Source organism: Nannospalax galili, unplaced genomic scaffold, assembly GCF_000622305.1.
Source record: "Nannospalax galili isolate Female #2095 unplaced genomic scaffold, S.galili_v1.0 scaffold205, whole genome shotgun sequence".
Lineage (NCBI taxonomy): Eukaryota > Metazoa > Chordata > Mammalia > Rodentia > Spalacidae > Nannospalax > Nannospalax galili.
In genome coordinates, this window is record NW_008353921.1 from 823,949 (window position 1) to 842,252 (window position 18,304).

General features: G+C 43.6%; 1 protein-coding gene across 6 annotated transcripts in view; it reads right to left on the reverse strand.

The window, feature by feature from the left end:
* The window catches only part of Ptprt (protein tyrosine phosphatase receptor type T), a 1,217,152-nt gene that overhangs the window by 11,893 nt on the left and 1,186,955 nt on the right, over positions 1–18,304 (reverse strand). For all 6 annotated transcript variants that reach the window (XM_029554985.1, XM_029554983.1, XM_029554981.1 and 3 more), the window contains 2 exons: positions 14,830–14,961; positions 536–661 (listed from right to left, as the gene is read on the reverse strand). In XM_029554985.1, coding sequence (XP_029410845.1) covers positions 536–661; positions 14,830–14,961 — 258 coding nt within the window. The remainder of the gene's footprint in view (positions 1–535; positions 662–14,829; positions 14,962–18,304) is intronic.

An 18,304-nucleotide genomic window follows, 5' to 3' on the forward strand; every position in this document is an offset into this window, starting at 1 on the left:
CCCGAAGCTCATACACCAGAATGTATCTCCTGTTTCCACTCAGTAGTGAACTCTGAGGATAGAAGACAGAGTTCCATCCTCTCTGGGGTCTCAGTAGAGACCAATAGTTAGCCACCATTTCGTGGGATACTATTCTACCACCTTCTACTCAGTATTTAGCCAGTAACTACCCTGCTGAAAGAGACTACTTTTCCCTGTCAATGTTTGCAGAAGTGAGGCCAAAGTTTATAGGATCCAATTGAAGGGCGCCAGAGCAGTGTGACACAGTGGGTAAGAATTAATGTCTGGGAAGTTTTGTCTACATGGCCGCTAGTGTGTCAGAAAACAGGCAGATGGCAGGTTGGATGCTGTTCTTTGAATCTGAACCATTGCTGGGTCTGGAGCTGGAATCAGCAAAGACATAACTTCCCCAAGGAAGAGATTATCAGGAGAGAATATCACAGACTCTTGGCTGGCTCAGCAGGATCCTCTCCCAGCAGCTTCCATCTGTTTTGCAAAGGAGGGGCATGGTGAGTAATGGCAGCCCTACACTCACCCGAGCCATGTTACAGATGCGGAATATTCTGTGGATGATGTCCTCATCAATGTCTGCAGAGACAAACTCCACCTGGATGGGACCATAGCACCCGGAAGTCTTCTCAGGCCAGTACTGCATGCAGAGCTGCGGCAAGATAAGAGGTCACGGGAGACCAAGGATAAAGCAGGGGGCACATCAGTGAGTCTTTCACAGCAAGTTTTTCTTATTGCTGGCAGCTCACGTGGCCATAAACATAGCCTTATGCAGTAAATTGGATTTATTTTCCCTGTTGGGGAGCAGGTGCTAATTTTTCTGGTGCTGAAACATCAAACAGGGCCAGGCTTAAACATCTTTGCAATGCTGTGGTTGGAGAGATGGCTCAATGGTTAAGACCACTGGCTGCTCTTGCAGAGGACCTGGGTTTGATTCCCAGCACCCACAGGGCAGCTGACAACTGTCCGTAACTCCAATTCCAAGGCTATCTCACACCTTCATCTGACCTCTGTAGGCATCGCATGACATGGGTGCACTTACACATATGCAAGCAATACACTCACACACGTAAGATAAAAATAATAAAACATTTTAAAAAATCTTTGTGTTTTTGACTTGAAACCATTTGTTAATTTTCTTGACTTCAGTTTTCTCATGTGTAAAATGGGGAGAATGGCATGTACCCTGAAATGTTACTGTCGGGATTACTCTGGGGAAAGGCCAAGTGCAACTGGTTTTCTTTTTATCATGAAACTGTGGCAAACGTATCCCTATTCCATAAGAGGAGTCATCTTGTATTAAGAGATCTTGCTGATAAACTTTCCAAGTTTTCTGGATTTGAGAATTAGAGACTAGCTGAGGAACACAGGCAACAGTTGTCCCTCACTCTAAGACAGTGGTTCTCAGCTGGAGGCCATTTGTCCACATCTGCTAATGTTTGAAGACAGTTTGATTGTCACCCTGAGGAACAGCTATGATCATCTAGTGAGCACAGACTGGGATGCAGCTAAGCACACCATAGTACACAGACTGTCTGCTCTTAAAAGTAATATCACTCTAACACAGTACTGCAGAGATTGATAAGCCCTAGTTTAAGACCATAGTTGTTGGTTTTTAAGTTTATGTCTTCCATCAAGAAGTGAAGATGGATCCCTCATTCTTCTGAGTCTACTGAGCTGCTAGATAACTTTTGTTGGGGTGACTACAGGGTGGGGGAAGGCATGCTTCCCCAAATTCCTGGTCTCAGCATTGACATGGCACTGCCTAGAAATATAGTCTTAGACTCGGGACACACAAAACATTGACAGTTGGGGGGTCACAGGCTTTCTGAGGTCACATCTGCTTGAATAGGAGCTATGTGATAGAAAGGTTACCTAGGAGTTGCTGAGAAGATATAGCCAATGCTTAAAAAGACCCACTAAGGCATTTCCTAGCAGTTCTGGATTGAATGTCTCATGGGTGGGGTTAGCCACAGCCCACATCAAGCTTGTGGACATTGACAGAGGTGGCCCACAAAAGTGTGGTGGCTTCTGTTGAGTCAGAATTTTTCCAGGAGGGGACAATTACACTGCTCTCCTTTGCTAATGGTAAACAGAGAAGTCACCTGGGGAGTCATATGACACAATGCTTTTTATTCTCCCCTTCCTCCAGAACTAGAATGAAGAGGGAAGATCAGGAGGAAGGGGATGCAGGAGGGGAAAATTTGGTCCCCTGCCTTCTTACCTGTGAAAACCCAAAATTCTCACTTAGGGTAGCATCATTTACCTTTAGCAGTGGTCAGCAGGACATGGTCCCAAAATCACACAAAATAAAGTTTTGTAAATATAGTTTTATTGCCCAGAATTCAAATTAAAGTACGGAAATAGTCAATATTTGTGAAGCATCATTTTACCTATACAAAAGAGATCCCAATCGCACCTACCTCTCAGAGTTTTGGGGACGATTCAGAGATAATGAATGCAAAGCTGTTGGTAGTACCTGGCCCATAAAAATGTCTCCGCAGAACAAGATGTTACCTTGTATTGTGTCTACTGGTAGGCTTTTCAGCACTTTAATTTGAATTCTAGTCCACAAAATTCATGCTTTGACCCATATTATACTTTAAAATAAAGGCATAACAAATGATTAAGAGACAATTGTACCCAAAGAGCATATTTAAAGATTTAAGTTGGACATTATGTATAGCACCTTGTTGAAGGCTTGTGGGCCCCTTTATTGCAAACAATGGCTTGTCTATTCTTGCTGTTTTTTCTGCCTGTGTCTACTACATACTGCTCCTTCAGTCTAAAAGGTTCGAACCACTCTTATTTATCTGCAACTCACACTTGAAAATTTTGTTGAGCTATCATTTTGGATTTGCGTCCATTCTGAAAAAGGAGATATTCTTATGATGAGGAACTGCTGCCCCTCACAAGTACTTCAGTTACACATTTCGAGCTGACATTAGGCTTATTCACATGCCTGTGCTGTTCAATCATTTTAAATTCCTTCAAAGGCAGTCTCTTTCTTATTCATCTTTGCATCTGTGTTGCCCGGGAAGCACAAAGCCATGGATATAAACAAGGCATTTGGTAAAAATATTGGCTAACAATTTTCTTCCTAAGTTTGACTTTCTGGTAGGTTTCAGGTATTGTCTAACCCTGGTCAAGTATAATGTGAAAAATTTACCATTACCTATGTTCCTTTCTTGTAAAACTCCCTTTTTCTGCACATAAATTATATTCCATTCCCTTTGGTTTCAGAGCCCTTACTTTAAACCAAGATTGTCTGAGTCTTTGCAGAGGTTATTATGGTCTTGATGAACACAACAGTGCAGACATGTGTGAAGGTTTGGGATATATGTGAAAGCACAAATAAAGGCAAAGCAAGACTTTCACAATCTTGATGATACATAGGCAATAAAAGTAGATATTCATCATAAAAATTAAAAAAGTGCTATTGAAACACAGCTACACTTACTTGCTCATTCGTGTATTATCTGTGACTGCTGCCATTTGGTTGCACGTGCAGAACTCAGTGGTTTTGACGGAGACCTAAGATTCCTATAGTATTTACTATCTGGTCCTTCACACCAATTTTTGCCAACTCTGTCTTTGTTAGGGTTGTTTTGAGGATAAAGGAGATAATTCATGTAAATGAATCATTTAACCCATACTAGACATGGGCTAAACACTTATTTGATATTGCAAAATTATAATTCAATTATTATAAAATGATTGTCATTTTATCATTCACATATTCATTGACTTGTGAAGAGGTTACGTCTGCAAAAGCCCATCATTGACTTATGATAATGCATTTAGAACTGGGGATGTAGGTCACTGGTAGAGCCCATGTCTAGCATGCATGTAGCCCTAAGTTCAACCCTCAGTACTGCAAAAGAATACTGCATTTAGCACACATAACCTACTGACAATCATAGCTCTGCAACCATGTCCTGCAGACTGCAGAGTGCTAGTTGTTTCCCTGCAGGATGCTGCCGGTAACTGGGCCCTCCAGTTTGCTGCCACTGCCCAAGCATCATTAGAGAGTATTATGCATATCATCAACCCAGGAGGACATCCAAATACAAATTTAGAGTATGGTTTCTATCGCATGCATATCACAAAACGTTGTAAAGTAAAAAGCTCTTAGGTTAAATGACCCTTTCATTCTCATTGCCTTGCCTCTCCATCAGGCGTTAAGCAAGCACATTGAGAAAAGAGACGTGAGTGTGGAGGTTGGAGAGGTGGACTGGTCACAGGGGCTTCCATGGCTGGAAAATCCGTGGAGCTGTGCGGTAATGACAAATACACAATTTGAACTTCATTTCTCTTTGCCATTGGCTCTTCTGCCTTGCAACCTTCACAGTAATGGATGACTGGTACGATAAGCATGTGGCTGGCCAGAAAACCTGGAATTAATCACAACTGCCCATTTAAAAAACTAATTGCCTTTATCGCCTACATTGAATTTAGCCTTACCCAGAGTTTGGCTGTGATCCTGACATGGGGAACAAGGATCTGAGGCATCGGAGAGAGTCTATTACCCCCAAGATTTTCAGTCTGAGGAGAATGTGGAATGATTTGTCTCTTTTAATAAGATTTCCAGACCAATTTCTCAAGCTAATAGGCTCTACAAGTGCCTCAAACAATACTCCAATATTTTCAGACACTGCTCTGCATTTGATTTTCCAGGTCACTCTCCCATAATGCCCAAAGGGATGGAGAAGGTTGCCGGGCCCTTCTAACCCTAAATCACAGCCGTCCTTTCACCTGGCTTCCCTAATTTGTGAGACTACAGCCCAGCAGAAGCGGTGACATTTGGCTGGTTGACATGTGGGCAGATGGGCGTTTGAGCTGCCAGGGATCATCAGGGTGTCGCCACAGCCCAGGAGGCCGCACATAATTTAGCCACAGGAAATGGGAGAACAAAGTGAAAGGAAGCCATGTGTTCTGTTCCCATTGACCCTTTGGGACTTGGAAATGATTCTCATCAACAAGAATGTCTTCTCTGGTTCAGCTTAAGACTGTCCCTGTGTCCACGTGCATGGCTCCCTTTGGGTGGGAGCTGCCCTTTTGAGCTATAGAAAAAAAAAATGGGGAAATCAATGCTTAGGGTTCCTGCTTGAAGTACCTTCCCATTTATTTATTTTTTAAAAATTATTAGTTTGTAACCAACTGTGACTAGTAATAATCAGATATTTAGAGATTAGAAATGCATGTGCAAACATCCAATGTCAATTGCATTGAAAAAGAATTTTTCTGTATGAAACTGTGTATTTTAATAATGAAATGGAGATCTTTTTCTAGCATCCACATTTGTAATTCCAGTTGCAGGGGATTCAATGCCCTCTCTGGACTCCATAGGCACTGCACAACGTGGGTATATTTATAGACATGCAGGCAAATATATTGTTATTAAATAAATAATTTTTAAAAATTAAAAAAAAATTATTAGTTTGTGTATGTATGTATGTATGTGCGCATGTGTGAGAGCACATGTGACAGCTCCTCTCAGGAGTCTGTTCTCTCCTTCCACTGTGGGTTTTGGCGACTGAACTAAATCGTCAGGCTCTCCTTGACATTCTGTTACCCATCGAGTTGTCACTGGGCCCCATTTCATTTCTATTTTTTACTTTAAAATATATTTAAAAAAATTTAAATTTAATTAATTGTTCTTGGTCCTCTAGGCCTTTTCTTTATTTCTTAAGTAACATACAAAGAAAGACAAATACCACATGTTCTCTCTCATATACAGATCCTAGTTTCTAATTTTTCTGTATGTGTATTTATGTGGGAATGAGCATAGTTAGAGGTCAGAAAACTGGAAGAAGGCCTGTGAGAGGGAGAAAAGAGGCTTTAAGGAAATAGAGTGAGGAGGATATAGAGCAAATTTGATATGGAAATGGAAGGAGGAACACTGGAGCAGGGAGAGAGGGGGTGGAGGAGGGGAGAGAGGCTCAAGGAAATCTAATACATAAGGAAATCCATTGTTTTGCATGTTAATTAAAAAATAACAAAGTAACAGGTTTCACTAAGGCATCTTCATACACAATTTATTTTGCTTCCTCTCCATCTTCTCCTGTGCCCCTGCCTCCTCCTGTATCCTCCTGCCTGGTTCCATATTAGATGAACCCCCAACCCCTCTTCCTCAATCTTTCTGCTGCTTGTGGTCTCCTTTCCAGGGATACCCACACTCAAAACTCACATATATAAAAATTAAAATCTAGGATCCCTTTCTAATACTTTCTAGTTGGGTAACTTGGCCAATCTCTTTAATGCCACCAGGTCATTATGAGGGGATATGAATCCTAATGTCTCCTTGTACAGGGATGTGTATCTAGTGGGTCCTTAGTGCACATGAACTGTCATTATATTAGGCGGCATTACTGAAGACAAAGATGGATGAAGAGAGAGTTTTTCTTTTCCTTTCAGTTTTAGTCTTTATGAAAAATTGTCTTTGGGATTGACACCCAAAGATGTATCCTTACTGCAAAAATTCCTGATCTATTGGCTTGGGGTAGCTGTGGAGACATGCCTCACTGTGAACAGAGGAACTAATTATTCCACAAGCCAAAGGAGAGAGAACTGTAGGGTTTTCTTGAGAGGGACTTGGAAAATCAAAGAGGGGGCTGGAGTGTAGAACCAGTAAAAGGAGGGAGGTGACTCAACGTGTCATGTGATTCCTCTCCTAAACTCCCAACTATTCTATCATGTCTCATGGCATGTACAATGCTCAGAGTTCATGGATTTCTTGTGGAAACCAGTGAGAAACTGGGTTTTGCTTCATAAATGACATGGGAATGAAGCAGGGAGCACATGTGCGAGTGAAGAAATCACCTTGGACATGTGTGTGCAGCAGCATTATTCAGAACTCTTGTGGGTCCTTACAGTCTATGGGTTCTAAGAAGCTTACTTGATTCTCTTAGATCACAAAGATAAAATTGGCTTTGAAGCCGCATTTATACTCAACATAATCTTGCCATTTTCTTACTTAGTTGAAAAGCTTGAAATGGTCTGCCTTAAGAGTGGATTAAAGGGCTGAGGAGATGGCTCAGTTGATAAAGGCCTTGCCACACAAGCTTAAGGAACTGGGTTCAGATCCCTAGCACCCAAGTAAAAAGCCAAGAGTGGTTGTGAATGCCTGTCATCCTAGCACTGAGAGATGGAGACTGGAGGATTCTCAGAGCTTGCCAACTAATGAGGGAGAGAGTGATAGGGGAAGAAATCCAACATTGAGCTCTGGCCTCCACATGTACATTTGCACATGCACACACATCTGTATCCCCTTGACCCGTCAAGAATAGATTGATGAAAAATCTTTAGTTTGGACCAGCTGGTCTCCTCTACATTCTCTCCTAGTGGTCCTGCCATCCTTCCTTTCCTGATGGACGTGAGGGCCGCACCACAGCAGATGTGCACACGACTACTCCAGGGAGAGAAGCTGGCTTCTTTGTTTCTCATTGTTCAGAAATGGCCACAGTTCTTCCAGGGAAGCACGGAGGCTTCTGCTAGCTGTTGTCAGAATGAGTTAGGCCAAGCAAGAAGCCTGTGTGGAGAGTGCTGGAACAGATGCCACACATTATTCCACCTAGTGGCCCCTACCACTGTTCAGGCCGTGGAAAGATGTCCTGAGGGAAGGGATGCAAGTTCAGGCATGAAATGTAAAAAAATGCAGACGTAGCCTCTCTTGTTAAACCCCTTTTTCTTGCTGATGGAATCAGAAAGCTTGTTAGTCATCAGAAGGAACACGCTCTGATGAGTTGAATGAAAACTAGCAAATAGGCCTATTTTTGGAAGAAAAGTATATTTCAGTATACCTAAGTTATGCTTTTTGTTAATTAAAAACACTTTGATAAAAAGGAAGGGCCAGTTAATATCATAGCTTCAGAAATGAAAGGCTCTACTTAGCAAGGTTCCTGTGATCCATGGGGGAGAGGATCAATCCCAGGTTACCTTACAGTGAAGTACATTAATGTTTTAAATAGAGAAATGGAATAGAGTCATCTGAGTTGGTTTAGAATTCTGATCAGTAATTGTAGAGTTGCTTTAAATATATTATATAAAATTATATAATTGGCTTTGGCACTGTGAGAGTGAGGGTGATATGTACAAGGCTCACAGACAGAAATACCCATAGATGGTGATCAAAGGACATCCACACACCTCATCTTTCCACAGCCCCAGAAGAAGGAATGTGATCTCCTCAAGGTGATTGGAAACTTACTCCTATGATAGCCAAAGCTGAATTTTCTCCTGAGAAGGCAGAGTGGGGTTTAGGGAAATACCTATAGGAATGTGATATATGGGAGGCCTTTTCCAGAGAGGTCCTAAGGAAAGAGATGCATTTTGTAGAAAAATGAACAAATTTGGGGGGTGGGATTATGTCTCAGTTACTTTTATGCTGCTGTGATAAACTATGACAAAAGTAACTTAAAGGAAAGTTTATTCAGAGTCACCGTTCAAGAGTACAGTCCATTACGGCTGGGAAGCTAAGGCATCAGGAGCCTAGGCGATCAGGTCACATCACATCCACAATCAGGAAGCAGGCTGCAATAAACATGCTGGCATACAGCTCCCTTTTTCCACGTATACAGCCAGGATTCTAGCCAGGGAATGATGAGTAGGTGGGTTTTCCCATCAACTTATGTAATCAAGATTATCCCCCACAGGTAGGTCTGAGGCCCCTCCTAGATCATTTTGAATCCTGTCAAGTTGACAAACTATCACAGAGAGCGCAGGACTGCAAAAACAGGAGTAGACTAGATGGTGGTTGGGGGAGAAGTTGACTTAGGTGACAAGGTAAGAGGTAGATGTGTTGCCATGGGCCAGGGACAAGATGGAGTTTAAGAATGAAGATATATGATATTCAACCTGAAGTCATGGAATTGTAGTGTATGAATCCTGCATTGTTTCCATTCAAATATAGCTGGAACATGGGAGTGAACATGAGACTAGGAACCCTTGGAATTTCATGGAAGTATCATGATGGATGCTAGATTCTTTCCACAGGATAGGGAGCAAAGAACAGAGTAAATGATTAAATTTTATTCAATTCTTCAACGATAGGTAACTTGACTGACATTTGGGATGCTAATTGAACAAAGGATAGTACTGAGGCTTAGAAAAGTTAAGAAATTGGCTCAGAGCAGCACAGCGTGCAGAACTTGAATCAGGTCTTTTGACCGCAGACTTCCTATGCTACTGTTACTCCAACTATTCTGGAGAGCTAGAGGAACAGCTCTTTGGAAAGTTAGACCTGAGCTGGCTGAAATGCAGCCTATCTGTGTAGATAGGGGAGGGGATCTAAGTAGGATTAAAAGATGCATTGTATGAAATTCACAAAAATTCATTTAAAAGAGTAAAAAAAAAAAAAAGCCTGGTTTGGGGTGATGCCCTCTCCACAATGGATCCCTTCTCTCATGTGGATTGGCAGGCTTTGGTGCCACTTTGGTCTTCTGTCATATTTAAGTCTATGCCCTGGCCCATGATAAGCTTTCTATAAAGGTATGTCCGTGAATGAATGGATAATAAGGTCTAGAAAGTATGCCCTTGACCTTTAAAAGTTCCCCTTTGGGTTGGAAGCCGCCCCAGCTGATGAAGTAGATGTTTTCATCTTGCTGTCCCCTCCACTTCTTATTTCCTCCTGGTTCCTCTTGGCTCTGGTTTTTCAAAACCACTCTCCTTCCTGACACCCAGTGCTAACTCTTATCTGGTGGTAAAGAGAGAATTCCTTCCTTGACTTGAGGCTTCTAGAAGTGGCCTGCATTTCTAAACTGTGGCCATCTCTTTCCAGTTTCTCCTGTTTATCACACTGCCAACCTCTGACTTTAATCTACCTACCTGTCTTACAAGGATCTTTACTTCAGACCTAATTGGATAACCCAGGGTACTCTCTACATCTCCAGATCCCTGAGTTTATCACAACTGTGGTCACTTTTACCAGGCAAAATAGCATTCACAGGCTTTAGGGATCAGGATGTGGACATCTCATATGTGTGAGAGCAAGAGCAGAGCATCACACAGTCTGCTCCACGGCTGACACGGACAGTCTCCTAAGCTTTCTAAACATGGTGTGTCATAACCACAGGAGATCTCTTTGGTAGTTCTTTTCTCATTGTAATGACAAAATACCTGGTAAGAAGCAACTTAAGGGGGAAGGGCTTACTTTGACTTACAGTTCTGGTAGACAGAGTCCATTATGGTACAGGAGGCACGGGCAGCAGGAGTAAGAGGCAGCTAGTCACATTGCATTGGGCAACCAGGAGGCAGAAAGTGAACAGGTAGTAGGTCAGGCTACACCACCTCAAGGGCATCCCCCAGTAATCCAGTTCTACTTATGAAGCTCCACCTCCTAAAGGTTCCACAATCTTCCCAAGCAGCACCAGCAGCTGAGGACCAAGCTTTCAAACACATGAACTATAGAGGACACTTTGCATGCAAGCAACAACAGGTTCCTTTCGGGTATTTTTCCTTGTGGACCCTGGTCTGGCCACAGGGCTCATAAAAATGATAAAAGACCTTGTTAATGCTCAGAGTTTCTTTTGATGGGTCTGAGAAATCATGGTGGATGTTATGTCTAGGACTTTGCCTCGCTTATTTGACCATAGGACTTTGGAATTTTTTTTTTTTAATTATGTGTATGATATGTGTGTGGGAAATACCATGCATGCCATGGTATGTGTGTATAGTTCAGAGGGTGACCTCAGATGTTGGTCTTTGCCTTCTACCTTGTTTGGGACAAGAGCTCCTGTCACCACTGTGGACACCAGGCTAGCTGGTTTGCAAACTTCTGAGGATTCTCCTGTCTCTGCTTTCTGTTTTGTGGTAGGCTGGCTGGGATCAATCACATCTGGCATTTGTGGGTTCTGGGGATCTAAACTCTGGACCTAACACTTGTGCAGTGAGTGCTTTTCTTCTGCTGAGCTATCTCTCCAGCCTTCAAGTCTTAAAGAGTTAGGAAAACCTCCAGGGTTGAAGGCAAAGATTTGAGAATCTTTATTATTAGCTTTCATTGATTACAATTGTTTTTGGTCAGAGGCTGCTGGGGAAAATAGAATACTTGTGCCTGTGGATGGCTGATTGAACAAAGAGGTGTAGGATGAGAAAAGACAGACAGATCTGAACAGTGGTACAAGAAATTAAAGCCTTGTAAGAGCTCTCACATCTTCTTCTCATTTTCCTGCAGCTTAATGGCATCTCGATAAACTCCCAACATGAGCCCTTATGATCCATGGTCAAACCACAGGATGTGACATTAGTCCTCTTCAGAGCAATTGAGAGATGTTCAGTATCTAAGAGGAGCTGTCCACCTTGTTGGGCTGATCCAAACTCTGAGCTGCCTTGGTAGGAGGAGGATGGCAGGCAAATGCTGATACTTCTTCAGAGAACCTCCCCTCCAGGTGCTGAGGGTAGCTTTCCTGATGCTCATGCTGTGTCACTGTTTATTTTTTGCAAGGCGCCCAGATGCTATGGTGATGATATTTATATCAATAAGTGCTCTATTCATCTGTCGATTTCAGGAGAGGCTTGCCAGCTGTGTATGGCAGCCAACCTCAGGAAGCGTGTGAGTCTGATGTTTTTGCATTCAGAGACTCAGTTCTCAAAGGCTGTACCAACATCTGGGGCTAAAAGATCTGTCATTTACCCAGGACCTACTTTAAAAGGAGGACTATAGCCAGTGACCTTGACATTGTATGTCCCAAAGTAAGATTCTTCATGACTCTTCTTCTGTTCCTGAGCTCCAGTTTTGTTCATCTCTTATTGGGGATTGAACCTGGGACCTTATGCATGCTGGTCAAGTACTCTGTCACCAAGCCACATCTTCCAGAGGTACAAATAGGCTTACTCATAGTTCATAAAGGTGAATTCCCTTACTTTTTCAAGTAGAAGAACAAGAGGTGATAATTTCTGATTTGAGAACTCTACAGAGAACTCTCTTTTTTATCTTGGGACTGAAGAGATGGCTCAGTGGATAAGAACACTGACTGCTCTTGTAGAGGACCTGGGTTTGATTCCCAGCACCCACACAGGGATTAACAACCATCTGTAAATCCAGTTCCAGGGGAATCTGAAGCCCTCTTCTGACCTCCATGGGCATTGCATGACATGTGTGCACTTACATACATGCAGGCAATACATTCATACACATAAAATAAAAACTAATCAAACATTTAAAAAATCTATCCCAGTTTCCAACTTGCCATTCTTCGGGTCACAAACTTTGGAGGCATTCTTTCTCCTTTGTTTCCTATCCTCTACCTGCCAGGATATCCTGTCCTCCTATCTTCAGGACTGTATCTAGCACCTCTACCATGCTGCTGCTCCAGCTTGGGCCACCATCACCTGCACCTGACTGATCCCTGTTCTTTTCTTGTTTTTGACTCTCGGCAGCCATCATCCTCTCCTACCACCAAGAATCTATTCTCAACAGGGCAGCAAAACAGATGCTTTAAAAAGTCAAATTATGTCGGGATTTTGCCTACATCTGTCTGCGGCTCCTCATTCTCTGCAGAGTGAAACCCCAAGTCTGTCCTGTGATGACTATGTTCCTCCAGGACTCTGTTATTCTCTGACCTCATCATCTGCTGCTCTCCCCACCTCAGTCTGTTCCTGCTTCAGCTGACTCTCAAGGATGCAAGGTGTGTACCTGCCATACTGCCTGGAACACTGTTCCCTGGGAAGGACATGTGGCTTACTCTCTCACCTCCTTCAAGTCTTTGCTCAAATATTCTTTTCTCAAGAGGGTCTTCATTGATCATATCTGTGTCTTGTGCCCCAAACTCAGCTTTTTATTCTCCACTATGCTTCCTGCTTATTTATCTTTTCCATGCCCTTGTCACATCCTAACATCTAATTGAGTACACTATACAGCATTTGTTGTTTATGGTTGGGCTCTCTCCTTTGGAATAGAAAGTGCATGGGAGATAGGAATATTCTTCTTTCGCCATGTCTGTGCTGTTCACTGATGCATTTCAAGCACTTAGAATATCTGCCAGCAAACAGCAGTAGCAGATGCTCAACAAATGTAGGCTGTATGAACGAGGGGAGCCGCTCCTGGATGTCTCTCACAGGCACATCCAACGTGCACTCACTTTCCTCTGCTCTTACCCAGGCTTCCCCATCTTCCTGCCTTTCCATTTTGGTCAGGTATATCCTGGGCACCTGATTACCCAGACAAACCAACTGCGTGACAAACCATCCGTGACTTTTCCTTCTCATCCATATTCACATGCAGCCTATCCCTATGGCTGTGAATTTCACACTGGAAATGTTTTAACATCTAGCCCTATTGTCCGGCCTCCTGGCCACTTCCTCAGCTCAGATCTCCCTCTTCAATTTCCAAACACTTGCCACATTTCCTCCCTTGTCTCTGCTTCCCAGGCCTGTGCTTTTTGGTCCTGAACTTGGCTTTTTAACAGGCGCTCTGGTCTTCCAGAATCTACTCCAGTGCATAGCAAGGATTTTCTAATTATAAGCCTAAGAACCTCCCGATACTGCAAAGGGATGCAAGTCTCTAGTTATCCAAGAGCAACCAGGAACAGATGAAAGACCAGTGCATGTGCAGCTCTGGACTGGCTCTGCCTGCTTTAAGATGACCAGCTCTTGACCTTTCCTGCTTAACACATTAGGCTTGCATTAAAACTTGGCTGAAAGGATTCTGTGACTTATAAGGCAAAAGTCTGTTTCTTCCAACGCTTCAGTCCAAGGCCCAAGTTGCTCTTTTCCAGGCTTACCTCGCTCTTTTCCTTTGGACATAGCCCCCATGCGCTAGAACCAAAGCTGACTGCAAACCAGCCTCTACATCCATCTACCTTACCTTTGCTCCCGCCTTTCTCTCTACCTAGAATGCTTTTTCCCAGCCATCCATCCTCTGTACAACCAAATCTCCCCTGCCTCCTTCAAGGTCCCCGTCACCTTCCTTTTGAAGTCTTCCCTCACCCTCTGGGCAGAATTAATTGCTCCCTGCTCCAGGTCAACACAGCACTTCATCGCTGACCTCTATTATAACACAGCCACATGAGGTTCGGACAATTTGTCCGTGTGTCTCTGTAGGAAGATCGGCAGTTCTTGGAAGACTGAAACTATAGCTGAGCCCCACCTGAAAAAATATATTATTCCCACCCAAGGCCAGCACTGATACAAGAGTGCACTGATTTACTTTGAGTTTTCTTCAAGGCAGTAAAAAGACAGTTTTACAAAAATCCAAAAGGCTATTCTCACCTCCTCTGCCCCAGTATGATTGTCCTGTCACATCATGGTGAGCTTCAGACACTGTCACAACATTGTGTCCTGTCCTAAGTATGGGGAAGAGTTATAAACCTACATGATGGTTGGAGCTGCCAGATCCAGAAGGGCTAAAATATGAAGTCAGGGTTTAGGTGGGTGGCCAGGGGGCAATCTCCTAGGTTCAATTCTAGGTCCTGCCAGAAACGAGCTGCATGGCAGAGGGGCCAGGAGGGTGAGGAGATGGCTAGGCATTGGCTATTCTTTGGGGCTGGTGGTGCTCAGTGTTGGGGTATGCGAGTCATCTTGGTTTTCTGAGCTCTGTGTGATTTAGAGAAAGACTGTATCCAGTAACCTGGAGGGTGACAACAGAGATTGGCCCTCAGTAGAGTGAGATAAAACCCATAGGCAAAGAGAATGATTTCTAAGGGCCTGTGGTGGATGGGACAGTGGGAGACTCCTTGACTCTGCAAGTAGCTGTAAGGATGTCCCTGGTGCTCACAGCCTGCCAATGCCCATCACTGAGTCATCAGAAGAGTCTCCCACCAAGTCTATTGCATGCCTCTTCCGGCCCACTGGGACCCACCTATGGCATCATGGGCCTCTCCCTACCTGGGCAGTGTCCATCTCATTCAGCATCACCACAGAAGAGCAATTATAATCGAACACCAGCCTCCAGAAGTCTGCCACAGTGTTGGGTAGAGGGTGCTGGGTGACGACGAAGGCAGCAGGCTGCTTGTGACTCTGACAAAGGAATGACACGGGTTTAGTGAAATACACACCCATCACTGATATTCTGATGATGAGGCTGGGATGACTGCCAGAGGCCCTGAGCCTGCCAAATAGATTTCACAAAGCACCTGCCTGCTCTGTTATCTCTCAGTGCCCTGGTGGCAAAGGGGACCTTCTCATAATGAACACATTCTCCTCAAAACTAAGACATTTCATTAGGAAAGTGTCACTCAGAGATTATTCAAATGAATTATTTATGTCTTGGAGCTCAGCAAATAATCATCATTACGATATGAAATGAAACATTCGGGATGCAGAATCGCTGCTCTTCTGACCAAGACACCTCTCGGGCTATGAGGGATCCAATGAGTCCCTGTGCCTCTGATGCTGAGGAGGGAACCACTGACCTCTAAAAAGACTTTGATTACAAGGCTCACTCCTGTCATTGGGCTGGACTGAGGGTTGAACTAGCCTGGAAGAAAGTGGCATTATGTCCTTCGGTCAATGGGACAGTGGAAGACAGTCAGGTATTAGTTAGACCTGAGATTCAAAGACAGTTTTGCCCCTTGTAAATTATGACACTTCCATCTGTCCATTCATCCATCCACCCTCTGTCTATCCATTCATGTATACAAATATCACTTATAAAGTACTGGAGGAAGAGGGAACGCTAAACACTGGTAAATCAGTAGGTGGTTTCAAAGCTCAGTCTCTATCTGGAAAATGGAATTCAAATCCATTATATTTCATATAATGAGTGAGATCTGCATCTTAAAAAAACCTGTAAGCAACAACGTGATAGAGTCTATGGCAACCTGGAAACACTTGTGACTTAGGTTTCCATCCTCAGCACCAGATCTGTGTTCGGCACACACTAGCCACAGTGCAACTTGGAAAATAAATGAACTGTGCCTCATGGTAAAGACAGGGAAACTGAGGTCCAGAAAAATGGTCTGTGTGAGTCTGGGAGCTTCAACCTGGCCCTATGTGCCATACCACCGCAGGAGAGGTATTTAGAAATATTGGGGATGTCTCTACTTCATCAGTACCTTGTGAAATCTGAAAACTAGCCCACGTTTTAATAAATTTTCTTGGTGGCTGGTCCACATAGAAGTTAGAGCTGCTGCCATAGAGTGACATATGAGCCCGGAGGAAATAGGGGCAGGGACCCCAGAAGTAGCAGGCCAAGGACTTTAGACATGTCTATCATGCATTCACTAGGGACTCCTGTTTCCTAGGGCTGTCTCTTGACCAGTGGATGATCAATGTGGATGTCTAGAGGGACAGGCCCTTTAACTGTCCCAAAGCCAAATTCTTCAGCCACAGCATGGATTTTCAGCCATTTCCAAACCAAAAAAAAAAAAAAAAAAATCTACTTGCTGCTAATGTCTTATTGTTATACACATAGATTACTGCACCTGTCACTTCTCACCAGAGAAGCTGCTTCTTACAGCAGATGGCAATTCACACAGAGACCTACAATTGGTCAACATGTAGAGAACAAGGGACTGAGGTGTGCTCAGTCCTGAATGGGACACCTATATCATACCCTCTCCTCCCAAGGTTCAAGGATCATTGTGGAAGAGAGGGCAGAAATATTGTAAGAGCCAGGGGTGGTAGATGAATACAAGGAAACTGTTTTCTGGACACAACAAGGAAGTTGCACATATGGACTCACAGCTCTTGTGACAACATGCACAAGTCCTGTGCAAGCCCGAGCCACACAAAAATCCCAGAATGGAGTGGAAAGCTGGGGAAGAAGCCTCAGTCCTAACTGAGGAACTATTGGCAATACAGCTTTTGGGAGAGGGAGAGTCAGTTTTCTTTAAGGGTGTGATGCCAAGTAAGTTGATCACTGTATAGGAGATGGGCCCATGCCTGAGAGCATTTGGGGAACACAAATTAGACTTCATAGGATTTAAAAAATAATAAAGGGTGGGGGTGGGTGGATCTGAGGGAAGATGGGAGAGATGATCAAGGTAAGTCATCGTAAGAGTCAATAAAAATATTTGAAGTAATCCAGACTTTCAAGATAGTGGATGTGGGGCTTAGATCCTTGGTACCACCATTTTGGAGCTAGTGATGGAAATACTGACCCTCAGTCTGTCTCAAGAAAATGGGGAGAGTAATTCTCCAGTGCAGAATGAGACAGTGCAAGTCCAGGGCCCGACATGGTGCCCAACATGTGGGGAAAGTTAGTTTTCTTTGCTTTTCCTGTCTCTGTGATAAATGCTCTATTAGGCCAGCATGCCTGACAAAATCTTATCTGAAAATATGTTTGAGATCCACGCTCCTGCCGGGTTTCAGGGATCAGCCAGCAATCCATTTCATGGATAACATCATCCTTTACCAGGGGAAACATTAAAAATTAACCCAGAGGACTTCATATTTTTCTGCTAGAGGCGAAGCTGCTATGGTTACCAGATAATGCGCAGACTGAGCTGGAATACAGATAAGGATTTTTTTTTCTAATATAAGAAAGGCAAAGGCCCCAGTGATGGCTCACAAGAGAAATGCCCTGTGGACAAAGAATACAATCAGAACCAGAGCTTGGCAGAAGGCATTTGACTCCAGGCAGCATCTAACCTATGACTCAGAGTCCAGAAGCTTCCTTGATCCTTCCTTAGATGAAGAAGGCAGTGAGAGGATGCTGGCACAAGTCAGGGACAATGGCATGAGGAGCTTGGAGGTGTGAGTGGACAACTCAGCTGCATCTTCACCATGTATGCATACACAAGTGCATATACATATATCCAGACATGCAAGTATTCATATGTATATACATATTGATCTTGAAATGAATGCTCTAAACTAATAACAGAAATCTTTCCTCCTTCAGCTATTCCAGCTACTTCATACAATCAAGACAGGACTCCCTGTTTCTGGACTCAGCCAACATTTTCATGGAAGATGTAAGCATCAGTGAACAGAAGCTAGAGCAAGTTTCTTGAGACTGGGCTATGTATTCATCTTATACCACCTTGGACACTTGAGCAAATCAGAGGTCAGAGAAGTCGAAGGCCTTGATCTATGAAGAGACACTCCATTATTTTGTCTGTGAGATGGGAGGACCACATGGGCTGGAGGGACATGACCTCAGAGTGGGGAGGGGCGTGGAGAGGAACCTGGGTTGGTCATCCCTAACCAGACAAGGGTGTTTTTGGATCTGAGCCATAGGAACCAAGATGCCCAAATCTTACTGGATCAAGGAAACTGTGGAGAGGTTCAAGAAGTGAATCCAGAGTGGGATCTAGGAATCCTGGCATCGCCATTAGATCTCTGGGGTACTGTGAACAAGTCTTTCTCAATCTGCCCTCGGATTCTCCTGTTGAAAATTACATTAATTGGACTAGAG